This window comes from Panthera tigris, chromosome A3 (assembly GCF_018350195.1).
Source record: "Panthera tigris isolate Pti1 chromosome A3, P.tigris_Pti1_mat1.1, whole genome shotgun sequence".
Taxonomy (NCBI): Eukaryota; Metazoa; Chordata; class Mammalia; order Carnivora; family Felidae; genus Panthera; species Panthera tigris.
The window spans coordinates 27744231-27771378 of NC_056662.1; the positions used below are offsets into that span (position 1 = coordinate 27744231).

Below are 27148 nucleotides of genomic sequence, written 5' to 3' on the forward strand. Positions count from 1 at the left end.
TCGGTTAAGCGTCCTACTCTTGGTTTCAGCTCAGGTTGTGATCTCACTGTTCGTGAGTTCGAGCCCCACATCGGGCTCAGTGCTGATGGTGTGGAGGCTGCTTGGGATTCTCTCTCCTTCCCTCTCTCTCTCTCTCTCTCTGCACCCCTCCCCCACTTGTGCGCTCTCTCCCAAAAATAAATAAATAAACTTAAAAAAGAAAAGTGTCTGTGATTTCTCAGGCTTCTTTTTTTTTTATTTATTTTATTTTTTTTTTTTAATTTTTTTTTTTTAACGTTTATTCATTTTTGAGACAGAGAGAGACAGAGCATGAATGGGGGAAGGTCAGAGAGAGAGGGAGACACAGAATCTGAAACAGGCTCCAGGCTCTGAGCTGTCAGCACAGAGCCCGACGCGGGGCTCGAACTCACGGACCGCGAGATCATGACCTGAGCCGAAGTCGGACGCCCAACCGACTGAGCCACCCAGGCGCCCCTTCTCAGGCTTCTTAAAAAAAAAAAAAAGGATGGAAATCTGGACACAGACACACAAGGAGGACGCCGTGTGGCAATGGAGGCTGAGACTGGAGAGCGGGGCCTACAGGTCGACGAAACCGAGGATGCGTGCCAACCCCTGCAAGGAGCTGGGAAGCATCCGAGCACCGCCCTGCTGACACCTTAATATTGAACTTGCAGCCGCAAAACCGGGAGAGAATAGGTTTTTGTTGCCTTAAACCACCCGGTTTGTGGGTGTTTGTAACTTCAGCCTTGGGACACTATATACACAGTAAGCCAGTCAACTCCCAAGACAATTATGGGTAGCGACAAACACTTCGGTAAAATAAAACAAAACACGGAAACAGGGCATGTGACGGGGAGCAGCGCCACCTTAACTCCGGGGGTCAGGGAAGGCCTCTTGGAGGAGGTGATGTTTCAGCGGAGACCCACAGCATGAGGACCCCACCATGAAAGTAGTGGGCAGAGGTGCTGGGGGCAAGTGGGAGGCTTGGCCGGGTCAACAGCTACAGGATGCAGGCCTGACAATGGCGGACACCTTGTTGGGGTCTTTGGGGGAAGGTCCCGGGAGTGACCAGGAAGGGACTGTCCTGTCTCAGAGCCTGCTGCGTGGCTGATGCGGGTCACCCGTCGTCCTGGGCCGGCTGGCAGCCAATGGAGGAGGCCAGCTTCACAGCTGACACTGTGCGCTGTAATTGTGATTAACTGTCGGGCCCTCTTCCCTGCTCAGGCCCGAGGCCGCGGTGTGACAGCTGCAGAGTGAAGCAATGAGGCCAGGAAGGGGTTAATGGGCTGTCCCTCCATCTGAGCCCTTCACACAATGAGGGGAGGTGGGGAGGCTTCTGGTGGGGGTGTGTGTGGCATCAGCTGGGGTGAGTGAATGGAAGGGACAGAGGCCTTGTCCCCAGGGACAGGGCGAGGACTCTATGGGGAGAGGGGTCAGAACCCTCCCCCCTGCTGTTATTTTCATCCATCCCTCTCCCCCCCTCCCGCCCTCCCCCCCACCAGCCAGAGTGTCCCAGAAGACTGCCCTCTGGGTTCCAAAGTGGGCAGCGTCCTCAGCCTCATGGAATTCTGAAGCCTGAAAGCCACAGAATTGCAGAATCGTGAAATGTCACCGCCGAGGGGGACCTCATTTATTCCTGTCGTGTTCAAACTTTTTTTGCTTAATTATTAGCAGTGGAACCCAGAGCCCCCACCCCCGCCTCCTTTTCTCCCCCAAATAAGTAAACAGCGTGTTGATTACATCGAGGGCGGCCTGGACGCCAGCCGAAATCATTCGTCCCCAGTGCCGCCGCTTCCAACTGGGGCACACTGGGGCAGCCATGACAGACGTCTCCGTTATGCGACCCCCGTCACCCCTGTCTGCAGCCTTTTGAGTCTGGCTTCCTTCACTCGGCAGAAGGCATTTGGGCTTCAGCCGCGTTACATTTATCAGAGCCTGTTCCTTTTTATTGCCACCCCGTATTCCAGCCTGCGGTTGCACAACACCTTCTTTATCATTCACCAGTTGAAAGGCACTTGGGTCATTTCCAGCCTTCGGTGATTGCAAATAATGCCGCCCGTGAACGTGGGCGCACAGGTCGTCGTGCGGACGGAAGGTTTCGTTTTTCCCGGGTAGAGATCGAGCTGTGGAGTCACTGGGTCCCAGCCTAAGTAGATCTACAATGTTACAAGGAACCGATGAACTTTTGCAAAGACGCGGCGCCCTTTCGCATTCCCGCCCGCACCTGGGATTGTCAGGTCAAGAGAAAGTGTAGGTCGAGTGCATGAGTGGGTAATGATCACGGGGTTATTGTGAGGATTAAGTGAGCACGTTGCCCAGAGGAGGAGGCCTCGCACGATAATAGGTTCTCCCCGGAACTGTCAGCTCCTTCTTTTGTTATCACCGCGGGGAAGCCAGGACATAATGGGAGCTACGGAACAGAACGGCAAGGCCAGGTGGGCTAGGTGGGGGGGCCCTGGGGGGCTGGCAAGCACGTGCCCATCTTGAAGGTCGGAGTCTGCAGAAACAGTGCCGTAGAGGTTTGAGGGCAGGTGATTTTCCAGGGAGTGCTCTTGGGATTTGGGGGGATTGAGGGACGGGGAGTCAGGCGTTTGCAACAGAAGCCTCGGCCAGGCCCATCAGGAACTCTGGACGGGGGACAGCCCTTTGGAAGATGTCACACTGTGAGACAGGGAGGTCAGGCCTCCTCACCCTGCGTCGACCAGTCTTCGGAGAGGAAATCTTAGGGAAAGCAGCCCCTTCCCTTGAACCATCCACAGTCACCACTGAAGGCGAGTCGGGCCCGGGGCCCTGTTCCGGGTGACATCCGCCAGGGGCGAAAGCAGGCCCCAGTGGTCGGAGCTGTGAGGTTTTCAAGCGTGGCTGTAAACCTAGATTTTGAAGTTGTCTCCTTTTTTTAAGCGCTTGGAACTCTTGGGGCGTCGGGGCGACTCGGTCGGTTAAGTGTCCGACTCTCGGTTTCGGCGCAGGTCGTGATCTCGTGGTTCTTGAGTTCCGGCCATGATGTCGCGGTGCTTGAGTTCGAGCCCTGCATCGGGCTCACAGCTGGCGGCTGGAGCCCGCTTGGGATGCTGTCTCTCTCCCCCTCTCTGCCCCTCCCCTGCTCGTGCTCTGTCTCTCTCAGAATAAATAAAGTGGAAAAACAATGATAAAGAAAGTGCTAGGAACTCTTCCAGACTTTTAGGACATGCTGTGAGGAGCTAACTCGCCAGACCCAAGGGCCTGGAGCGGGGCCCAGGGGCTGCCTGCTGATGTCCCCTGATATGAGAGCTGCTCTGTCACCGTCTGACATCATGTTAGTGTCTGGGTCCCCACGGGGCGAGCTCTACGGGGCAAGAACCTTTGGGCTTCGCTCCCCACAACATCCCCAGTCTGTAGGGCAGGGCTTGGCGGGAACTAAAGAACGAAGGGAGACTTGGAGAGCCCCGCTGGCTGACCTGCCTCAGCCCGCGGGGTGTTTATGTGCAGAGAAAGTCATTAAGTCTTGAGTTCACTTGTTACACGGCATCTGATCATGGAACATAAGTAGTATATCGTATGACATAGAATGACAATTTCATGCCCACACATCAGATTCATCAAATTCTGTTACCTCACCCTTCAGAACATATCCAGAATCCGAACACTTCCTCCCACCTCCAAGGCCACCACCTGGGTCCACAGTCACCATCTGTACTCACCGGGGTCATTGTCAGGCCTCCTCCCTGGTCTCCCTGCTTCCCCCCCCCCCCTCCCGCCCCTCACTACATAGGTGGGGCAGCCTTGGAGAGGTGACCCCATGGGCTTCGTGCAGGTCACTTTGCCTCTCTGGGCTCATTTTCCTCACTTGTAAAACGGGACCTTATTGGCACTATCCATAGGGCAGTTGTGAAGGTTCAAGGAAATGCCTTATGGGAAGGCCTCCATCCGGCTCAAGGTTGGTCCTTGGTTATGCAAGATTGGGAGCCTCCGAGTATCTGCCTCTGCGGGCATGGGGTAGGCACTCCTGTGGCCTGGACTCCTACATCCACTTTGAATGGCCCGCCCTCTGCAGGACCCCAACAGATCCACCTTTCAGGCACACCGCTTTCTGGCCCCCTTTTTCTGGCTTCTTAGGCTGTAGTGCCACCTGCTGGCTCAAAGCTACATTGCACCCAGAGCCCACCACCTGCTTGAAGGGAAGGGAATATGCCCTTGAGCGCCTGCTGTGTGCATCACACATACATACATATCTACATACATACGTACATATATAGGTAGGTCTCAACCTTTCCCTGTAGAAACTGAGCCTCTCAAGGGAGGTCGCACAGAACCAGCTGGGAAGCGGGGGTTCACATCCGCATCCCCTCTCCCCCCAACTCCACACACCCTCGTCGGGGTGAGTTCAAGTTCAAGTTCTGGACTCGCCCCTCCCCTCTTCTCAGAGAGGAGCCAGGAGCTGAGATCGGAGTCATTGGGAGAATGTCAGGCTGTCCCCCAGGACCCAGTTTAAAAAGAGCACTAGACTGGGAGTCCCCAGCCTGGGGTCTCATTCTGGTCCCCGCAACCACCAGCGGAGCAACCTTGGGAAAATCCTCACCCATTTTTTTATTATCATTTTGAAATATAGTCCCTGCAAGGAGGGTATTTAACATGGGCGTCAGGTTCCAATGTGAGGAGCCAATTATAAAAATAAACAATTTTATAGAACTCCAAAAAAATCCTCTAAATCACCCATAAAGTACAGTTTTCTGAATGTAGTCCTTTGCCGTAATGAGTGCATTGGACATAAAGAGGGGTAATGTGTGGCAGCAATTATATAGGTTTGCAAACTCTAATTTTGGATTCAGCTCTCATTCAGATGTGCAGGATTCTGCCCACACTCCCCGTGTCTTGCTCACTGCTGGGCTTATGTCCAGGCAGAATCACCCACACTGTGTATATTGTTTCCCCTTCTGTCTCTCTCTCTCTCTCTCTCTCTCTCTCTCTCTCTCTCTCTCCCTCTCTGGGCACACACAATGGCATTTCTGAAGTTACATAATAAAACAGCTAATGTTTATTGAACATCTGTTATGCATCACAATAAATAAGGTTCTGAGTCCCTTGGCTGCATTAATTCATATCATCCTTCCAGAAATGCTCTGAGATAGGTACTGCTGTTACAGATGAGGAAACTGAGGGACTGAGAGGGTAAGTAGCCCAAGGTCACGCAGCCAGTGAATGGTAGAGCCTGGGCCTGAAGCCAAGGCGTCTAGGACTAGAACCCACACTCCTAACTGTCATGCTGCCACTTGAATGGAAGCCCCATGGGAGCCATGGGTACATGTCTGTGTGTCCATTGTCAGCCCACAGGTGCCATCAGGAAGGATAGGACAATGACTTCCTTCAGTTACTTAGAGGGAGGGCTGCTGTTAGCTCTTGAGCTAGGACAGATTTGCGGGGAAGCAGGTGCTCTAACCAATGATTTTCTCTGCTTTCCCTTCTTCTTCCTTCTTGCTAGTGAGCACTCCTAGGAGGATGTTGTGGGGTTGGTGACACATGAGATGTAATGTGTATAACAAGAATTGTACAAAAACAGGGAAGGAATACAGCTATATAGGAGTAACAGTTCTGTATCTCATTGTCATTAAGTTAGTATAAATCTGAAGTCGATTCTGACCAGTGACGATGTATATGGTAAGCCTAATGCAGTCGTTTTTAAAAAGTAAAAAAAAATATAAAGAAGCTGCAAGCTTCTAGAAAACTTTCAGGGCGTCTGTCTAAGCGTGACCTCATATCACCCTGTTGTGAGTGTTCAGTTAACTCATAGGAAGTACTTGGAAAAGTACTCAGCAGGCACTAAGCAAGTGGTAGGGTTTACTTGTCCTTATTCTTGCAAAAATTTTATGGGGTAAGCTTCTTTAGTTTCCCTATTTTACGGTAAGGAGATGGAGACTCAGAGGTGCACAGGAGATTGCCTGAGGCTACACAGCAAAGAAGCAGGGGAGTCAGATTAGAACCCATGTTTGTTGGACTTCAGAGCCTCACACAAGTGCTTAGAGAGGCAGGTCTGAGGACTTTGATCACTGTGTTGTTTTCAGCAGCTTCAAATCAGAAACAGTACAGATGTCCAACAACGGCTGTTCAGTAAATCCTGGCTTGCCCAGCCAGGGAGCGTGTTGGGCTGGTTATAAGGAATGAGGTCACCCTATACACGGGGACATGGGACCATCTTCGAGACATTTTGTTCAGTAAAAAGAACACCTGAAAAAAAAAAGTTCCATAACCCTCAGGAAACAAAGCGAAATATTCCATAAAATCTGTGTGTGTGTGTGTGTGTGTGTGTGCGCGTGTGACCTATAGAGGCTCATATGAAGCAACAGAGGGTGATTTAAACAATGGGATCTATTTATAGGAGCTTCCCTTTCTTTGGCTTTTATTTTTGTTGAGTTAAAAAAATTTTTTTTTAATGTTTATTTATTTTTGAGAGACAGAGAAAGACCAGGTGTGAGCAGGGGAGGGGCAGAGAGCAAGGGAGACGCAGGATCCGAAACAGGCTCCAGGCTCGGAGCTGTCAGCATAGAGCCCGACATGGGGCCCGAACTCTCAAACCGTGAGATCATGACCTGAGCTGAAGTCGGACGCTTAAGTGACTTAGCCACCCAGGTGCCCCTGTTTTTGTTGAATTTTTTTTTTAATTTTTTTTTTCAACGTTTTTCATTTATTTTTGGGACAGAGAGAGACAGAGCATGAACGGGGGAGGGGCAGAGAGAGAGGGAGACACAGAATCGGAAACAGGCTCCAGGCTCCGAGCCATCAGCCCAGAGCCTGACGCGGGGCTCGAACTCACGGACCGCGAGATCGTGACCTGGCTGAAGTCGGACGCTTAACCGACTGCGCCACCCAGGCGCCCCTTTTGTTGAATTTTGAAATAACACATGCCCCGAGAAAAAAATTCACAGTACAGCAAAGTGTCAAGGAGAAAAAAAAAATCAGCGGAAATCCCTTTCTCCAGAATGAACTAGGCTAATGTGTTGATATACGTCTTTCCAGTCTTCTCCTTGTGTGAGTGCATGTGTGTGTACGTATGCATATATGTACATATATAGAGACAAATATGCAAATGAACATGAGCATTTTGCTGCTCTAACAAAATGTCCCCCACATTGTAGAAGCTTAAACAGCATAGAAGTTTATTTCTCTGCCACATTAAATCTGGGTCCCAGGGAGAAGAGTGGCTCCATAATCATCATGGTTTCATCCTCCTTTTTTTTTTTTTTTGAAGTTTTACGTTTATTCATTTATTTATTTTGAGAGAGACAGAAGGGCAAGAGAGAGAGAAAGAGGGAGAGAAACCCAAGCAGGCTCTGCACTGTCGGCGTGGAGCCCGATGCGGGGCTCGAACCCATGAACTGGGAGATCGTGACCTGAGCCGAAACCAAGAGTCTGACGCTTAACCGACTGAGCCACCCGGGCACCCCCGTTTCATCCTCCTTCTATACAGTCTTGTTGTATTATCTCATCCTGTAGCTTCCTCCTCAGGGTCTAATATGGCTGCTCCAGATCCAGCGATCACATCTGCATTTCTATGGGCAGGAAGAGGGAAATGGGAAGTACACAACCCGGAAGTTGGGCGCGTTATTCATCCCCTCTGTCCTAATGCGGTCACATGGCCATCCCTCGCTACAAGGCAGCCTGGGAAATGTGGTCTTTCCTCTGGGCTGCCGTCCGCCCCGCTAAAAGTCAGGGGTTCTATGGCTATGAGAGAAATGGGAGAATGGACACCATAGAATTCATTCGAATATCTTCCCCCAGCAAGACAGTCCTGTATCTTACATTCTAAGCAGTGAACCCTGCAAGGGGACACTGCCCGTTGTAATAGAGCAGACTTTCTTTCTTAACGGGACACCCGGAAGCCAGCGGCTTCTGCACACAAGGAAATTTCCAACCGAAAGCAATTTCCAAATGAAAGGCAGAGTCCTGGCAACATCAACATTTGCCATGACACTTCCTCCACCCTTTATTCCGTGAACATCATGAAGAGAATCAGGAGAGGCCATCCCAGTCCAAAATCAAGAGTTGTAAGAGGATGGGTGGCACAGACCCTCTCTGGCAAGCGGTTGGCCCCTCTTTTTTTAAATTTTTTTTTTTAACGTTTATTTATTTTTGAGACAGAGAGAGACAGAGCATGAATGGGGGAGGGTCAGAGAGAGGGAGACACAGAATCCGAAACAGGTTCCAGGCTCCGAGCTGTCAGCACAGAGCCCGACGCGGGGCTCGAAGTCACGGACCGTGAGATCATGACCTGAGCCGAAGTCGGACGCTTAACCGACTGAGCCACCCAGGTGCCCCAACGGTTGGCCCCTCTTAAAATGACACCCTTAGTCTGTGTATGTGTAAATCATATCCTGCCTACAGAAGCACTAATTTCTCGTCCTTTCTTTCCACTTCCAGAGGAGTTTGAGTGTGTGTGTGTGTGTGTGTGTGTGTGTGTGTGTGGTGCGTTGAGGGTGATGGAGTAGAGGTCATGGAAATGGATTGGAGTTTTCTACTTCTATTTGAAATATTTCTATTTCAAACCCGGAGACAATAAGCCAGGGAAGCACTTCAGTCCCCATCTAAAGGCAAGGTTTTCTTGACTGGCATGTTTTGAGACTCCTGTCTCCGACGCAGCAAAGGATCATGGGATGCAGAGGCTAGGTGGCCTGGGTCCGGGTCCTGGTTCTGCCACTCGCTGGCAGTGTGACCTCAGCCAAGATACTTAACCTCTCTGTGCTTCAGTTTCTTCACTTGCAAAATAGCACTGATAATAATAGGGCACGTTTCACAGGGCTTTTATGAGAATTAAATCAGTAAAGCCTCAGGAAGAGCCCAGGGCACTAGGAGGCCCCCAGCAGGTGATTGCAAGAATGGCCCTGTGCCCTGGCATCTGACCAAACCAGAAAGAGTGTGGGTGGGAGGCACTTGAGAGCTAAAATCAAGTCTAAAATCAAGTCTGGGGACGAATCTGCTTCTGCGATCATTCAGGTCGTTGGCAGAATCGAGAGCCTTGTGGCTGTCAGCTGGGGCTTCCCTTGAATCCTGGGAAACTCTCCTGCGGCTAACACATCCATCACCTCGAGTAGTTACCGTTTGTGTGTGGGGGTGGGTGTGGGTGGGTGGTGGGGACATTTACGATCTACTCTCTTAGTGACTTTCAAGTATACAGCCCAGTGTTGTTAACTATAGTCACCTGCTATAACATTGCATCCCCAGAACGTATCCGTCTTATAACTGTTAAGTCTGTACCCTTTGACCGACAGATCCTCATTCCCCCTGCCCCCACCAGCCCCAGCAACCGCCAGTCTACTCTCAGTTTCTGGGAGTTCAGTTTTTGTAGATTCCACATGTAAGGGAGATCAGACGGTATCTTTCTCTGACTTATTTCACTTAGCATAACGCCCTCAAGGCCCATCCGTGTTGCTACACAGGGCAAGATTTGCTTTGCTTAAAGGCTGAATAAATGTTCCATGGTGTAGGGGCGCCTGGGTGGCTCAGTCAGTTAAGCATCTGACTTCGGCTTAGGTCACGATCTCGTGGTTCGTGGGTTTGAGCCCCACATCTGGCTCTGTGCTGACAGTGCAGAGCCTGCTTGGGATTCTTTCTCTCTCCTGTCACACTCCATCTCTCTCAAAATCAATAAATAAACTTAAGAAATATTCCATTTATTATTATAATTTATTTTATTTCCTTAAGATATATACCCAGAAGTGGGAAAGCTGGATCTTAGGGTACTTCTATTTTTATTTTTTTTAATGTTTTTTATTTATTTTTGAGAGCGCGTGAGTTGGGGAGGGGCAGAGTGAGAGGGAGACACAGAATCTGAAGCAGGCTCCAAGGCTCTGAGCTGTCAGCACAGAGCCCGACGCGCGGCTCGAACTCACGGACCTCGAGGTCGTGACCTGAGCAGAAGTCGGATGCTTAAACGGCTGAGCCACCGAGGCGCCCTGGTATTTGTGTTTTTAACTTTTGGGGGAACTCCCACAGTGTCTTCCACAGTGGCTGTACCACAGGCCAACACAGCCCTCCGTGCCTTCATAACCTCGGCTTCTAAGGTCCCTCCCTCCACAAGCTGCCCCTGGGATTTCCAGGCTGCCCTCCCTGTGAGTTCTGGAATGCAGGCTGAAGCCTCACACCCCATGGCTTTTGCCAGTGCAGTTTCCTCTGGCTGGAAGGCATCCTCCTTCTTCTTTTTTTTTTAATTTTTAAAAATTTACATCCAAGTTAGCATCAAGTGCCACAATGATTTCAGGAGTCGATTCCCCGGTGCCCCTTACCCATTTAGCCCATCCCCCTTCCCACAACCCCTCCCGTAACCCTCAGTTTGTTCTCCAGATTTATGAGTCTCTTCTGTTTTGTCCCCCTCCCTGTTTTTATATTATTTTTGCTTCCCTTCCCTTGTGTTCATCTGTTCTGTGTCTTAAAGTCCTCCTATGAGTGAAGCCATATATTTATCTTCCTCTGACTAACTTGGCTTAGCATAATACCCTCTAGTTCCATCCACGTAGTTGCAAATGGCAAGATTTCATTCTTTTTGATTGATGAGTAATACTCCATTGTAGATATATATATATATATATATATATATATATATATATCCATTCATCCATCAATGGACATTTGGCTCTTTCCATACTTTGGCTATTGTTGATAGTGCTGCTATAAACATGGGAAGGCATCCTCTTTCTTGCTTTGCCCCCTTCCCTCCAACCTCCTGGAGATACCAGCTCAGGGCATCTTCTGGGAAGCCCACCTGCCGCCAACCCCAGGCCGAATCTGGAGCCCTGAGCTCATTCTTCAGGGAACTTACCTGGTTGGACCACAGAGATGTCGGGTGACTCCATCAGCCTCGAGGTTTAAGCTCCTGGAGGGCAGGGGCAGAAGGGCCGTCCAGGATCCTTCAGAGGTGTTCTCAGAAAGTGGGAACTTTTTTTTTTTTTAATGGTTTTTATTTTATTTTTGAGAGCAGCGTGCATGAGCAGGGGAGGGGCAGAGAGGGATGGGGGACAGAGGATCCGAAGCGCACTCCTCACTGACAACAGCGAGCCCGATGCGGGGCTCAAACTCAGGAGTTGTGAGATCATGACCTGAGCGGAAGTCGGACGCTTAACTGACTGAGCCACCCAGGTGCTCAGAAAGTGGGAGCTTCTAGAGGCATTTATTGAGTGCTTGCTGTTTGCGGGTGCGGCGCTAAGCACGCGCACTTATCGGCTCAACCCTGGTTGAGAGATGTTCTCATTTGTCCCCATCGTACAGAGGAGACTGTGGGAGCTGACTCATGCACCTTCACTTAAAGGCTGCTAATGTCCGAAGACCTCCAAGAACGGTGGGTGAAAGCAAAACCATGGGGGGGGGGGTCAGATGGAGGTGCCTTTTCCAAATGCCGGGTCACTTACCCCCTCACCTAGTCCCAGACAGAACGTACTAGCGTGGCTAACTCCGTAGTCTACGCATTCTTCCGCATCTCCTTTCTGTGTGCGGAATTAATCTTGGACCATTTTTCCGCATCAGTACAGAGAGATCCTATCCTTGCTCATTATCCATTCCAACATCCTTTCTGGGAGGCAACAATTGAAAACAACCTGAATGCCCTTGTAAGGGCAAATACAAATAATTGTCCCTCGTGCCAAAGAGGGAGACACCCCCTCTCCCTTTCCTTAGAGCATTTACTCTAGAAAACTTGTAAATTCTTTCCCTGCTCCTTTTAGGTGTACTCAAGTCTTTGAAAAAGCTGAATATGCCTCTAGCCAGTTTTGCCACCCAGGATCACTTTTCTTACGGATGGGAGAGCATATCCAGAAGGTCAATGTCCCATCACCTAGTCTCTGGGGGAGGGTAGGAACCTAACATCAGCGTTGGGCTCCAGGTTGCAAAATGTCTCCTCTTGTAAAGATAGAAATTAAAAAAAATTTTTTTAATGTCCATTTTTTGAGAGAGAGAGAGAGAGAGAGAGAGAGCGGGGGAGGGGAAGAGAGAGAGGGAGACACAGAATCCGAAGCAGGCTCCAGGCTCCGAGCTGTCAGCACAGAGCCCGACGCGGGGCTCGAACTCACAAACTGTGAGATCGTGACCTGAGCCGAAGTCGGACGCTCAACCGACTGAGCCACCCAGGTGCCCCAAGATAGGAATTTCTTTCTCCCGCAGATAAAGACAGCTAGCCCAATTGCCAGGTGAATTCAGGAAGAATTGTGACAAATGGGGGCCATCTAGTACCCTTCCTTGAGGACTAGTTATCGTCTGAGAACATGGAGGTCGTAGGCTCATATCTGCTGGAGGATATAAAAGGGTGGGGTTCCTGCCTTTGCAATCTCTTGGGCGGATTGTCTGATGTGCGCCACAGTCTGGTTTAATGTTTTTTCAGTAATTGTTTTCTTTCTCTGCCGCTTTTGTGGAGAGCTTTTCTGATTGGTGGGAGATTTTTAAATTAAAAAAAAAATTCCAGTTTTAGAGAGAGAGAGAGAGAGAGAGCGTGCATGGGTGGGAGAGAGAGAGAGAGAGAGAGAGAGAGAGAGAGAATCTCAAGCAGGCTCCACACTCAGCATGGAGCCTGATGGTGGGACTCGATTCCACGACCCTGGGATCATGACCTGAACTGAAATCAAGAGTCAGATCCTCAACCATCTGAGCCACCCAGGCATCGCAGTGGGAGATTTTGTTTCAAATGTTGTCTCCAGTACCTTCAAATGTCTTTCTACGGAGGACTGGTTGAATAAATTTGGTACCCCCACACGACGGGATATGATGTGGTCATAGGAAAGAACCAGAACCCTCTCTCCATTTTCATTGTTGAGTGAAAGGTACAAGGGACACAGTAGTTTAGTACTTTTTCTGTAAAAAGACTCTATTTGCATTTGCATAATCTCTGCAAGAGTGAAAAAGAAAATAAAGTGCGTGCGTGTGTGTGTGTGTTGAGGGGAACCGGGGCAGATGAAGGAGAGGAGAGATGGAATTTTTTTGCTGAACATCATTTTATATTTTCTGACTTTTGAAACATGCGACTATATTATCTATTCAAAATAAATTAAAGGGAGGGCGGGTGGCAAGCAAGCAAACCACTGAAGAAAAGAAGTCCCAGGACCGAACATTCTCTAAGCCTTTGATTCTGTTCGTTTCTGAGCTTAGCCTTGACCTTAGAACTGAAAACTGATTATATTGATTTTAGAGGGCTGATCTTAGTTTAAAAGCAGGGAATGTCTCTCTAAAAAAAGAAAAAAAAAAAAAATAATCGGGTAGCTGATGCATTCCTCCCCAGCTGAGAGAGCTGCTTCCCAGGGTTCTCGGGTCCAGTTCTCAGCCTTGGTGGCTGGGGGAGGGGATGGGACTCACTTGAGAGGTTTGGCATAGCCCCCCCCCCCCCCCCCATCTCTCTGCCTCCCAGAAGGTCACTTGCTTTCCAGGAAGCCGGACTTCTTTGAGTCAGGAGCGGTGACGGGAAGGGGTATGTGGCGCACAGTGTCCATCCATATTGGGAACTGGGGAGTCAAGATGCCCCAAGATCCCACCATTAGCCAGGGGTCCTTTTACAAGCTCCTCTGTGAGAATAATAGGAAAAAGGATACCGGGCAGGGGTCGTCTCTCAACCCTCCTGGCCACTTCTCCGTTGTGTTGATGTGCACTTAACTTCCCTTGGGCGTCAGGTCAGGAAATGGCCAACGCTGGGTGCTTCTTCCCTTTATCCCTGTGCTCCGCCTGTGAGGTAGGTGCTATTTATCATGGTCCCCATTTTAGGAAACTGAGGCACAGAGAAATAAGTGACGTCACACCGCTTGTGAGGGCTGGCTCGCCCTCTCTGCGGTTCCCCTTCGGACACCCCTGAGCCTGCCTCCGGCTGGGTGCTGCAAATCCGCCGTGGCTCAAGAGCCCACGGAAGTTCTGAAAAGGAACTGCAGGCATCGCGACCCAGCATGGGGGGCAGGGCTGTGCTTTGCATTTCCAGGCCCCGTGGGAGGCCCGTGGCTTTCTCCCCCGCTCCGGAGCGGAGTCTGCGTGGATGTGTAGGGACTCGGGCTCTGCCCCCCGGCTCCCCGCCCCTTGCCCTGTGGCCTGGGCTGCGTGCCTTGCCCAGGTTTCCAGTGTTAGTAACGGGAGCGGGTCAGGGTCATGTAACGGACCACGCCAGGGGTCCTAGGTGGGGCACTGCAGGCTGCAGAAGTCGGCGGACGAGAAGAGCCTGAACACGTTGACCAGCGGGAACATGAGCACAGCCCCGAGGAGGGAGCCCAGCTGCACCGCAGCCCCACACCACAAGAGGGCGCTGCGGCTGCGGTCGCGCAGGATCACGCCCAGCATCACCTTGACGTAGCTCAGGCAGCCGATAAACAGCACCCAGGAGGCCACCTGTGGGTACAGGGCAGGGGAGATGCAGAGTGAAGGGGGCTTTGGGGGTGAGCCCCAGGGGAGAAGGGTGCTTGTAGGGCGACCTGGCGGGCCTAAGGGAACCCCAGGGAATAACCTCCGAGTTGAGTAGAGCCTTTGGGGGTGACCCTCTAGGGCTAAGGGGGCCCCCTGAGTTGACACCCATGCCCAGGGCAAAGGAGAACCCAATAGCCTTTATGTCCCCCCATAACCAAGTCAAGGGCGTCTGGGAGAAGGCCACTGCTGGCAGACGCATGCCCGTCCACATGGAAGGGTGCGGCATTCAGGGGAGAGGCTGGACTGTCACCTTGGACCAGCCACCTCACCTTCCTAAGCCTCTGTTCCCAAATGAGAAGCATCCCTCCGCTGCCCAACCCCAACTGGGGCTTCCTCGGGGAGCAGGCCCAAAGCCTTTGGTCAGTGGAAAGGGCCTTGGCTAGGTGAGGGGGGGCGGGCAGCTCCACAGGCCAGGTACTTACAATGAGGACTTCTCCACCCCAGTGGCCCTGCATGAGGGGGCAGGGGCTCATCACGGCCATGGCCATGTTGTAGGCCCCGAAGCCAGTCCCGAGCACTGTGAGGACGCCCAGGAATGGCAGAGACCTAGGGCACAGTAGGGGAGAAGGATGTAAGAGATGGCAAGCCCGACCCCTGCCGCCTCCACCCCGGGGGGGGGGGAGGGTCAGCGTCTCCGGGGTTAGAGGTCAGATCCACGTGGAAACTTCCAGGCCACCTGGCTCAAGTGGGTCAGTGAGGTTGCTGAGGGGCAAGACTGGCCTAAGTCACCCTGAACGTTAACAGCAGGGGGGACACAACGGATCTGGTGCTACAGGGACCTGATCCGGATCCCATGTCCCACTGGAGCTGTAAGACTGGTCTCTGAGCCCGTCTCCTCCCCTAGGAGATGAGTGTCGCAGGCCTGTGGGGGCCTGTGGGGCAGAGTGTGCCGGGCCTGGCCCTGGGCCCCGCCCGGTATTTTATCTGCTGTCATTTCCTCCTGCAACATTCCCAACCTCAGCCAGGAAGCCCGGCTGACTAGAAGGTGGCTTTGATCACAGCACTGGCACAGCAGGGGGTGTTGTGAGACCTCAGCTGACCCCTTCCCTTCCGGCTTCATCTACCCTGGTCTACAACGTGAGGTTGGCCTGATCTAGAGGCCCTGGTGGCCTTCCAGGTAGGCTCCGGGTGTGACAACTGAGGACACCGTCCTTCGCTTGGGGTCGTCACCCCTGCGACCTCCCTGCCTACGCTCTTCACGACACCAAGACCCGTCTGTGGTCCTGAGTGAGAGCGGAGGGTCTGCCTCTGCCTCTGAGGACACTTTCTGCTGGAAGATTCTTGGAGCCCCTGGCTTTCAGATTCGGTATTTCTAACATTCTGGGTGTCTCACATCCCGCAGATCTGTGGCTTCTGCTCCTGCTTCGTCAGAAATCTCCAGTCTCCCGCCACAGTTGTAAGCCCTAAGGGAGGACATTCAGCTCTCTGGCAATCTGACCTTTTCTGACGCTATTCCCATTCTCCCTTCTTCCTGGGCCGAGGGAGGTGGGTGTGAGCAGGTCGGAGAGGACCGCCAGGATGGGCAGGGCGGAGTGGTGGGTGGGAGGTTGTAAGACCCTGAAGTTCCCTGACTCCAAAGCCTGTGTCTCCTACCGGCGTCTGAACCCCCCACGGTGCAACCACCGAGGTTGCTTGACTAAATTTGGCAATCTCAGGCCCCAATCTAGACTGGCTTAATCTGCATTTTATCAATTTGCCTAGCCATTCTTCCAGAACTGCGGCTGTAAAGGAGCCAGCAGGAGCTGGAGGCAGGAGAACAGGGCTGAAATCCTGGGAATTAGACCCTTTCTCTGAGCCCCGGGGCTTCTATTTGTATATGGGAACCTCAGCTCCTGCCTGCCCATTCCTTCTCAATGGCCAATGTCAAGGCAAGTGAGCACTTACATTGGACCTGCCATGTGCAGGCACTGCTCTAAAATCTTTACAAAGTTAGCTTGTCTTATGCTCCCGGCCACCCTAGGAGGTAGAACTATTATCACCCCCATTTTCCAGATAAGTACCCTTGAGGCACAGGGAAGCGGAGTGACTTATCCAGGATCACAGAAGCTAGGACGTGACGGAGTTGGGATCTGAACCCAGGCAGTCAAGCCCTAGAAACCGTGTTCTTAACCACTACACGTAGAGCCTGATAGGTGGGGTTTGGAATCCTGACTTCTGGAACGAAATCTGCCCCAACAAGAGTTCCCCAGGACCAGGTGGGACGGACCTGTGAGGCAGGAACATGGAGAGGAAGCAGGCAAGAGGGTTGGCCATGGAGCTGAGGGTGGCGGACAGGTGGTAGGCAATGGGGCCGTAGGACAGGCAGGAGTAGGTCTGCACGGAGGGCAGCACGCCGTTGGTGAGCGCGTTTACAAAGGCCACCAGGATGTAGATGAAGGTCAGGTGGGCTGGGTGGTGGGGGGCCGTTTTCTCCTCTGGATGCCCCTGGGCCTTGCTGTTGTCCCTTGGCCCGGGGGGGCCCAGGTCCTCCCCTTCCCGTGGCCGGATGGAGTGGAGGGTGACCTGGGAGGTGAGGAGGTCTTCTATGGAAGATTCCCTGGGTCTGGGCTGCCGCTGGAGGACAAAGAAAGCGGCCAGGCAGCAGGCCATCATGAAGGAGAGGAGGAGGAAGAAGACCAAAGGCGAGAAGTTGGCCGGCAGGTGGCGACTTTCCAGATGGACCGCGGAATGTGCCGTCCCGGCAAGGTCAGACGCAAAAGTGCTGTTAGCTCCCTGGGGAAAGACACAAGGCTCAGCCAGATCCGCGGGGGATGTCAGGGCACAGGTAACAACAATATTAATAATAATGTACAATAAATAGCATGCATTGTTAATAAGGGATGAATGACATAACACATAGCTCCTAAGGTAATGATAATAAATGCTCACAAGCTCTGACGGCTCCCTGGGGACCAGCCCCTTGCCTGGGTCAGAACGGTCTGTGTTACCCAAGGGCCATAGGGAGTGCGTGGCAAAACCAGTCCACGTGAGTCCACTTGGTTCTTTCTGACTTAGGAGTTCCACCTTTTCCCACCCTACCGCCTGCCAAGGGCTGACAGCCACAGATGTGTTCTGAGGAGGGGCAGCGTCACCCAAAGTCGCCCTGTGGGAAGGTGGCCTGGTGTGGCCCAATCCCTCTCTCGCTTTTTCTTTTAAAGCTTTTAAGTCCTCTCCAGGCCCAGCGTGGGGCTCGAACTCACAACCCGGAGATCAGGAGTCGCGTGCCCTACCGACTGAGCCCGCCTGGCGCCCCACGGCCAACTCGCTTTTCAAGAGATAACCTATGTACATCTAGATTTACGCGTGGGACATTTCAAACGTTTAAATGTCTTCAACCAAGTCAAACAGTCAAAGTCAAACGCTTGCAGGATACGGCCGCCTGGGGCCACTGGTCTGCGCCCGGTGATGAACTGCCGTGGTTTGGGCAACACCAGGTGGGTGCGTGTGAGGTGTCTAAGACCCAGGGGGAAACAAAGTCTGACTTGTGAAACAACACGAAGCCGTGGCTAAAGCCTACGGTTCTTGGCCCTGGCCGTACGTTAGCATCACCCGGGGAATTTTGAGGAAATACACGTTCACACAGTCCCGATTTTGCAAGCTGGAAACGCAAAACGCTCTGAAAGTGAGCTCCCCTGGGGCAGGTGATGCGAGAGCGCAGCCGGGTCAAGGACAGCGGTCTGCCCAGCGTCTAGGAAGCACGAGCCCCCCGCGTGGCCCGGTCTGTGATCAGTCACAGAGCGCGGCCATGGGAAATGTCGGGTACCTGGGGGAAGACAGTCTTCCCGGTGGTCTCGGCGCTTGGGGTGGTTTCTAACGGCTTAGTGACATTGACACAGGTAGTGAGACCCGAGCCCTGGGCAAGAGCCACCAGCGCAGGCAGGAGGCCGCTGAGCCCTTCGCCCACGAAGAAGGTGGTGAGGTAGTGGGCGGGCAGCCGGCTCATGAAAGGCAGGAAGGTGACCGACGAGGTGCAGTCCACCAGGGCCAGGAAGAAGGTGAGGACCATGAAGGCGATGCTGTGGGGGCCGTCCAGCACCCAGGGAGTGACATTCCAGAGGAAGGCGAAGAGGGTGCAGGTGACGGTGCCCACGCCCAGCACGGTAAAGATGATGGGCACCTCCGAGAGGCAGCCAGGCTGGAAGTGATGGAGCAGGGTGACCAGGAGGGGGCCGATGTTGGCCAGCTGGATGATCACCGTGAGGTAGGAGGGGAGATACCACCCCTCGGGCAGCTCCGTCACCAGCAGGGGCAGCTCGACCCAGAGCCCGTTGATGGCCACCCAGGAGCCCAGCCCGAAGGTGCAGACCAGCAGGTGTATCAGGAGGGGCATGGTGATGTCCGCCCCGTGCCGAACGAAGCCGCCACCTCCCGGATCGGCCTGCGGCGGGGCTGCCGGAGAAAAACATCAGGTGAGCGGGACGTCAGGGTCGCCATCGGTGACGAGACAGTGCCGTGGAGCCCAGGTGTGTTTCCTGATCTCTCCCCTTCTCCTGAACAAGTTGGCTCTTCGTGATAGGAAAACGGACGCATTCTTTGATGGCTAACCTTTCCAGAGGGGAAAGCCTCCCTAACAGTGGCTCGTCATTCCAGAGACCGCCAGAGAGAAGTTGGACACATTGAATCGCACAGCTGCTGCATCAAAGCAAGCAAACAACAAACCAAGCACCCTCTTCAAAGAAAAAGGAAAGAAAAGAAAAAGAGAAAAGAAAAAAAAAAGGGAATCGAGGACAGTGACCGTCCTGACCTCATCGTTGGAATGAGATGCAAATGTGTTAATGAGTTAATGCATCTTAAACAGTGCCTGGGGCCCAGTAAGGGCATAGGCACCATTTCGGAGAGAAATGTTGATTGGGCCAGTCACCTCCTTTTACAGGTGGGCGGGGTCCGGGGAGGTGGGATTTGGAGCTCGTCCCCTGCAGCACTGGGCCTCCTAACCCCCATGGGAACCCAGGCCTGATCCCTCAGTCCCTCCCTCTTGTCAGTCTTTCTTGTTCTTCTAGAAGGGGCAGAAGCGTCTCTGTGGCCATGCCTTACCCGGGGAAATTCCCCACACCTCAGCGGCTCCTTTCCGGGTTCCCACACACAGAATCTGACTCTCGGGCCCCAGATGAACTCTCTTCTTCCTTCCTCCACTGAGGGAAGCCAATCCTGGAGCAGAGGGCAGTCCGACCTGCTTTCTGTCTCACCCCACCACCTCCTTTCTGGAGGCCTGAGGCAGTTGGCTTAAGCTCTGGCCTCTCACCTGTTGAGGCCAGCCTAACAGCCTGGAACAGGCCTGGCTCGAGGCAAGCCGAGAGGACCCACGGAGACAAGCTCCAGGCAGCTGTCGCCTGGAGAGGACCTGTCTCACAGGTCTCTTGTGCACAGCTTCTCGGCCGCTCACTCCCACCTGAGACCAGAATGTGGTCCAGGACGGGCAGGATCTCACTGCGACAAAGCTGCCCTACACCAACTCGGGCAGAATTCTGTCTACAATCGGTGAACCGATATGGAAGGACAAACAAGGAGAGGTTGAATGATACTCCGAGGCAAATGGCTGCTGCCTCCCATGAGTCCCTCTTCCTTTCTTCTTTTGTTGTTACAGAGACCAGATTTTCGGTTGGGCAAACAGCCACCAGGCTACAAGAGTACAGGGGCGCCTGGGTGGCTCAGTGGGTTGAGCGTCCGACTTCGGCTCAGGTCATGATCTCACGGTTCGTGGGTTCGAGCCCCGCGTCAGGCTCTGTGCCGACAGCTCCGAGCCTGGAGCCTGCTTCGGATCCTGGGTCTCCCTCTCTCTCTGCCCCTCCCCTGCTCACACTCTGTCTCTCTCTCAAAAATAAATAAACGTGAGAAATTAAAAAACAAAAAGCTACAAGAGTATACTTCCCAGCCTCCCTTATAGCAGTGCATGGCCATCTAATCGAGGCCAGACCGATGAGGCTGTGAAGACTTTGAGAAGTCTCCTTAAAGATGAGGGGGTGTACCTTCCCGCTCTTCCTCCATCCTGCTGTCTGGAATTCGGGTGTGATGCCCAGAACTCCAGCAGCCGTTTTGCACCAAAAGGGATGGTGTGGGGGCTAGAGGGAGACTAGACTTCAAGACTTCATGGCACAAAGCTGCAAACGAGTCCTGTTCTGCCTGCCACTGAACTATTTTGTTTGTTCAGTGTTGTTTACATTGTAAGTAAGCTTTCATCTTGTTTAAACTACTCACATTATATATAGCAAAACAGTGGCCAAGTGGACAGACATAGATGTTCAAGGATATAGCAGACTGGTTATAGTAGCCAGAAACTAACATTTATCTCCTTTATTCTGAATGTCCCAACTCAGAAGCTCAGGTCTTGCCCTAACGGGGATTTGATCAAAAACCAAAACCAAACATTAGTTGTTGAAATACACCTGAAAGAGGCATTGACAAGTTACGAGTAAACTCGGGGGCAGACATCTTCCAGAGAAATGCAAAGAGATGGATGAATGGAGGGAGAAAGAGAGAGAGAGAGAAAAAACAAAGAGCCTTAATATGGGATTTGATGCCAAGGGTATAAATTAAGCCGCTGAGTCATTTCATATTGATAGGTACCGCACTCCATAGCGGAGTCAAAACAGTAGCAAACGTCTGTATTCTGAGTAACATTCCCCCAGAGTCTCAGACACGCCAGGAGAAACGGACAGAAACAGTCAACGGTCGACGGCGCGGTGTTGATTCACTGCTCAAGGCCTTGACCGCAGAAGGTAGTGTAAAATAAACAAAGGATATAGAGGAGGCAATAAACGATATTTCTAATAAAGAGGAAGAAGTCAATAATTAAAGGGAGGAGGTGGATTTGCTAAAGAGAGATGGTTACTTGTATCATCTGAAAAGCTATTAAAATAACGAGAGAGTTCAGCAAGCTGTCCAGCTACACGTTCATTCACGCCTGTGGTTTTCCTGCATAGAACCAGTCAGAAAATCTGACTTGCTACGGTACTCCTTTGGGAAAAAGAAATAAAGCTAGATCTCTTTCTTACTTCCTATTCCCGACGCCTGAAAAAGGAATTCCAGCCGGATCAAATATTTAAATAGTTTTTAAATGAGAAGTAGAATATTAAGTGTAAAATCACAAAATTCTATTCCTGAAATCATTATCACACTGTGTTGACTCACTTGGATTTAAATCTTTTAAAAAAAAATCGTTAAATGTATATAGCAGGTATAAAATCAAATATATCGGTTTTTCCATTAAGGGCAAAAATCCACGAAATTCTATTCCTGAAATCATCATTGTACTGTATATTTAACTAACTTGGATTTAAAGAAAAAAATGTGTTAAAAAAAAGAATAAAGAAACCCAAAGAAAATATAGGCAGAGGGAACAGCTTGTGCAAATGTCCTGGGGCAGGAACGAGCCTGGGCCAGTGTGGCTGGAGCAGTGGGCTTGATGGGGAGATGAGGGCAGATAGGCAGGTAAGGAGCCTGAATTTCATTTATGTGCACTAGGTTCTATGCACTGAAAGACTGAATCCCTACACCCGAGCCGAGTTCTCTGGGTTCTGTAATTTGAGGGAAGTGATTTGGTCCCACAAGTCTCTTCTCTTGTCTAGAAAGCAGTTATGATGGTGGAATGGCCCAGCCTAACCCATCTCCTGCGTGGCTCTCCTGCCCTGGCCTACTTTCAGCACATACCGAGTGCCACATGCTCCTGGACCTGGGAGACACTGATGGGGGATGTGGCCATCAGTGAAATGAGTCAGGGGCGGAGTGGGGGAGAATGTCCTAGGCAGAGGGAACTGCACGTGCAGAGTACCCTGTTGTTTCAGAGTACTAAGGAGTGGCTCAGAGGGAGTATGCTGGGGAAGTTTTTAAAAGTCCTTATCTCTCTTTTCTCTTTTTCTTATAGTGACCTTGCAGTGCGGTGCATTCATTCAACCAGTATTTACTGGGCACTTGCTGTGAAACACTGAGCAAGTCAGCAGTGATGAGGGCTGTGGGAGGGGAGCAGAGCTGGGAGGGCGGCATTCCTATCCGGGATTGTCAGGGGGAACATGAAGGAAATGTGAGAGTGAGTGCTGCCAGGGGAGAGTAGTGCAGGGGGCGGGAACAGCAAGTGCAAAGGCCCTGGGGTGGGGCCTCACCTGCCAGGTCCCAGCAACAGCTCTTGGTGTTGGGAGAACCAGGAGGCCAGTGTGGGAGGAGATGGGCAGGTCACACAGGGCCCTGGAGGCAAGAGTTTAGGCGTTTTCTCTGAGCCGAAGTCTCCCTTCCTGGGCAGAGGGAGGACCCGCTGTAATTTCGTTTTACCATAATCATGCTGGCTGTTGTGAAGAGAGTAATGTGGGGCCGGGGCAGGCATAGGAATGAGACCTGCCAAATAGGTTAATTATCAGGAAGCTGGTGGAGGAATCCAGGCAAAAAGAGACAGTAATGATAACAGTAATGAGAACTGTAACAACAGCCATCATCTACTGGCCAAGGGCTTTACACACACTCTCCATCAAATCCTCTCCACAATCCCGAGGTAGGCAGGATGATCACCCCCATTTCATAAATGAGTTAACCGTGGCTCAGAAGAGCAAAGTAGGGGCACCTGGGTGGCGCAGTCGGTTAAGCGTCCGACTTCAGCCAGGTCACGATCTCGCGGTCCGTGAGTTCGAGCCCCGCGTCAGGCTCTGGGCTGATGGCTCGGAGCCTGGAGCCTGTTTCCGATTCTGTGTCTCCCTCTCTCTCTGCCCCTCCCCCGTTCATGCTCTGTCTCTCTCTGTCCCAAAAATAAATAAAAAACGTTGAAAAAAAAAAAAGAAGAGCAAAGTAATGTGCCCGGGGTCACCCAGCGGGGTCAGCTGGGAGCTGGGGTTTGAACCGAGGCACGTCTGACCGTCACGGCCTGAGCAGAGAGCCCTGGAGGCAGGGGGATCGTGAAGATGTGGCAGGGGCCACACTGAGCAGGATCCCTTTCCACTCACCCCCGGGCCTCCCCACCGCGTGGGCCGGGCCGGGGAGAAACGGGGTGCCGGCCTGGGAGAACCTGAGACAGACTCCAAGGCCTAGATACTTCCTGGGGCCCCATCAGCGACTGTGGGAGAACAGAACCCCAAGGCTTTGAATGAGACTCTTCAGGCTCAGTCCGCTCCATGACACGTGGGCACACAGGTACAGAAGCCAGGAGTGTCGTTCCCCACCCCCCCCCCCCCGAAGAGGTCTCTTTCCTTCAAAGTTTTGCAGCGGAAGCTGAGAGTCCTAGGCCCAGGGGGGTGCAGGGGGTGGGGGTGGGGGGCCAGTGTACCCTCAGTGTGTGGCTGGGCCACCCTCTGCCCCACCAGGAGGGAAAGGCCCTGTCCGACCTTGACCATCGGGAGGCTCCGGTCCGAACCCTCCCCGGCTCTCTGCTTTGTGCCCTCCTCAGTTCAGTTGCGACGATTTATCTGTGTCTTATCTTTTGAGTGCCGACCTCTCCCACTGTAGTATAATCTTTGTGTGAGCAGGGCCCTGTCTCTCTCCCAGTGCCAAGGTGGCCACCTAGTTTGCCAAGGGCTGGGTCGACAGCCTGCCTCAGCCATGCGGGTTGAGTCGACCTGGCTGGCCTGGGCCATGCCAGCTGGCAGTGTGGGCACGGTCTACACCCGCTCCTGGACAGGGGTCTGAGTCAGTGTTGTCCCAGAGTCCTCGGTGACCCCCACCTGGGGCCCGGCCCGCCCTCACGAGAGAGGTGGGGAGGTTGTCCGGGCTGGAGCAGGATGGCTTTGAGAGGACAGAGCAGGGAGTGAAAGAACCAAAGCTAGAAGCCAAAATGGGCAGAAAGAGAGACAGAGAGATGGAGAGACAGAGGCGGGGCAAAAGGAGGAGGTGGGGCGGAGAGGGCAGGGGGCGGGAGGGGAGGCGATGGAAGTAGGGGAGTAGCAGGGTGTGCTGGAACCCTGGCCTGGCTCAGCCACCGCCCTCACCCCCTCACTCACGTCCACATGTATCAAGGGGCCTTCTCCAACTCAATGTTCCCATCTCACAGATGCGGGGAAACCGAGGCCCAGAGAGGAGGCGGTGCTTGCCCACACCGTGTCCCCCCCCCCATCCCCCCCATCTCAGGTTGTGGTGGGCGTCCGGGCCTGTGCTCACCCGCTGTGTGTCCTTAGGCCAGCTGCTCACCCTCTCTGGGGCCTGGTTTCTCCATCTAAGAAAGGGGGCGGGGATGGGCCTGTTCTGCGGGTCTTGGCTGACAGGGAGGAAGGGAGGAGATAATGGGAGCCCAGCAGGCCGGCTGGCAGAGACTTCCAGCTCCCTTCCTCCTTCCTCCTCCTCCTCCTCCTCCTCCTCCTCCTCCTCGGGGCCTCCCACGAGGCTGACCTTGGTCAAGCAGCCTCCCCTCCGTGCTCATCCCAACCCCCAGCCCTCCTGCCAGGCTGGTGAGGTTCCAGCCCAACCTGGCAGGAATGGCCGTCTAGACTTCCCCAGCGGCGTGTTCATGCAGCCGGGCAGAGGTCGGTGGGGGGCCCAGTCTTTTGGCCCGGGGAGGAGGGGGCTGGAGTCCACCGGGCGTCCCAGCTGGGCTCCCGGCTCCGACGGACCGCAGAGGGAGAGGCCCTTCGTCCCTCCTATCCCTCTGGCCTCCAACCCAGGAGTCTGAAACTGGGGGGTGGGGGGGCGTGGGAAGCTACAGGCCACTGGCTGTCCCCAGATAAGTGTCCCCCCCCCCCCCCCCCCCCCCCCCCGCTCAGGGCCCCGGTAGAGGCAGCCGTGCCTTCAGAGGCCCGAGCCGCCCAGTTTCTGCCGGCTTACCTGCAGGTCCCGGTCCCAAGTGACTCTGCCTGGGAGGGGCGGAGGCGGCCGGGTTAGTATTAACCTGCCCCGCCCAGCCCAGCGGAGGGGGAGGGGCGGGGGGTGGGGGGCGGGGCTGTCGGCTGCACCAAGAGCCTACTGTGTGTCTGGAGCCCGGCCCGGCCACCCCGATCCTGAAGATCCCGATGACCCCGCGGGCGCAGCAAAGGGCTCACATTCTCAGGCGCTTACCGCCATCCACATTTTATGAGGGTTGACCCCGAGAAGGCAGAAGACCTGCCCAGGCTGCCTCTGGCCTTGCCCCAGGGCCACCATAATTCCTGTCACTCCAGGGGCAGGGCTCCCTGGAGCCCAAACTCCTGGTGCGAATAGTGGAGTTTAAGCAAGTCACTTGGAAAGTGGGGGTGTTAACAGCGCCCTCCTCATGGGGCAGAAATCCTGACAGGCAGTGTGTGCCAGGCACCGAGCTTGACATGAATCCGTGTATCTACTCTTCACAGCCTTTTGGGGGGGGGGGCTACTATCGCAATCCCACTTTACAGATGAGGAAACAGAGGCCCCGAGAAGTCAAGAGCCGCGGCAAAATAACGACCGACAAATAACCGCTCATTCTGATGAAACCTTTCAGGAATCCTAGGTCGCCGGCAGGCAATGCTTTTATTTCCTACTTTACAGGTGGGGAAGCTGAGACTCCAAAGAGGTTCAGCGACTGGCTCAAGGTGTCCTGGCTGGTAAGCGTGAGGTCATATTCGAACCCAACTCACACGGCCCGATGGCTGGAGTGGGGGGTGGGGCCGGGTGGGGTGGGGAACGCATCGCCCAGGGCTTGGGGCTTGTACATTTGTTCATGGCCTGTTGACTTCTGCTGGGAATTCTGACCTGCTTTTTGCTGTGTTCTCGGAGACATTCAATTACTCAAGAGAGCAATCACTCTCCAGGCAAAAGCTTGGGAGGAGAGGTGAGCAGACCCCCTTCCCCCTCTCGGCTGGCAGGGGCTAAGGAACCATTTGGGTTGCGAGGACACAAGAATGTGCTTCCTGGGGGGGCTCCACCGGGACCCCCGGCAGGGAGGCTGCTCCTGTCCCCTCCTCTGATGCTCCTTTCTGACTCCAACCATTCTCCCTTCAGTTGGATCCGCATCCCTGCTGGTGTGATTTCACTTCCTGCCACATCATCGGGGCCTCTTAGGGTATTTTTGTTTTCCATTTAAAAGTATCTTCAGGGGCACCTGGGTGGCTCAGTCGGTTTAAGCGTCCGACTTCCGCTCAGGTCACATCTCGCGGTCTGTGAGTTCACGCCCTGCGTCGGGCTCTGTGCTGACGGCTCAGAGCCTGGAGCCTGCTTCAGATTCTGTCTCTCTCTCTCTCTCTCTCTCTCTCCCCCTCCCCCGCTTGTGCTCTGTCTCTCAAAAATAAATAAATGTTAAAAAAAAATTTTTAAATGTCTATATTATCAACCCTCAAGGACTCCCTGCTTGCTCACTAAATTAAGAAAAATGCCTAAGCCTCACATTTCTGTCCCTTCTCAGCTGGGACCAATAAACCTTGACAATTTTATCACTTGCCCTTTCTTATATGTAGCCAGAACTGCTTACCATTCTCTAAGTATTTATAGTACATCGAAGCCACCAAAATTTCCATATGAATTCTTCTATTAGAATACCCTTTCTGTCCCATCTCTGGCACAATCCTATCTGTAATTTCAAACCCAATCTCAAATGTTACCTCCTCCAAAGAAACCTTTCCAGATACCTGTTTCTAATATAACCACTATACATTGGGAGCTTAATAAATGTTTGTTGCATATGTAGCCAGGGCACGGGGGTGCAAAACAGATCCGGTTCTGCCACACGGGCTGTTGATAAAATCCAGAGGCAGAGAGACGAGTAGAGGTGAAACAAGAAAGGAATTGATTTCAGCAAGGCCAACACCGGAAAGACAGAGGACGAATGTGTCAAAGACAGTTTCCAAAGTGCCGAAAATACTTCCAGGTCTATATGAGGAAGGTGCAGGACAAAGGGGGTGGGTCCCTGCAGGTGGGCAGTGAAGGT

The 27148-nt window shown here is 52.9% G+C and overlaps 2 protein-coding genes across 4 annotated transcripts in view; one reads left to right on the forward strand and one right to left on the reverse strand.

Moving 5' to 3' along the window:
* Positions 1-27148, forward strand: part of FAM110A (family with sequence similarity 110 member A) — a 125266-nt gene that overhangs the window by 71753 nt on the left and 26365 nt on the right. The window lies entirely within an intron of this gene.
* On the reverse strand, positions 12883-25142 carry SLC52A3 (solute carrier family 52 member 3). 3 transcript variants are annotated; one of them, XM_042980710.1, is made up of 5 exons: positions 25099-25142; positions 18131-18756; positions 16595-17100; positions 14811-14934; positions 12883-14313 (listed from the first exon to the last, which is right to left on the reverse strand). In XM_042980710.1, exons 2-5 carry the CDS (start codon positions 18695-18697, stop codon positions 14101-14103), a joined length of 1410 nt encoding a protein of 469 aa, XP_042836644.1. In that variant the 5' UTR covers positions 18698-18756; positions 25099-25142; the 3' UTR covers positions 12883-14100. The 3 variants fall into 3 exon arrangements, with proteins under 3 accessions (XP_042836644.1, XP_042836643.1, XP_007073583.1); XM_042980709.1 differs by having other exon boundaries at positions 18131-19036; positions 25099-25118; XM_007073521.3 differs by lacking the exon at positions 25099-25142 and adding an exon at positions 24439-24456.

Excerpts from the sequence above, each read along its gene's own strand:
- SLC52A3 (XM_042980710.1), bottom strand. The coding sequence starts at position 18,697 with ATGCCCCTCCTGATACACCTGCTGGTCTGCACCTTCGGGCTGGGCTCC. Across the intron at positions 14,935-16,594 it reads TCCATGTTCCTGCCTCACAG|GTCTCTGCCATTCCTGGGCG; the intron begins GTCCGTCCCACC and ends ACTGTGCCCTAG. Across the intron at positions 14,314-14,810 it reads GGGGTGGAGAAGTCCTCATT|GTGGCCTCCTGGGTGCTGTT; the intron begins GTAAGTACCTGG and ends CTGTACCCACAG.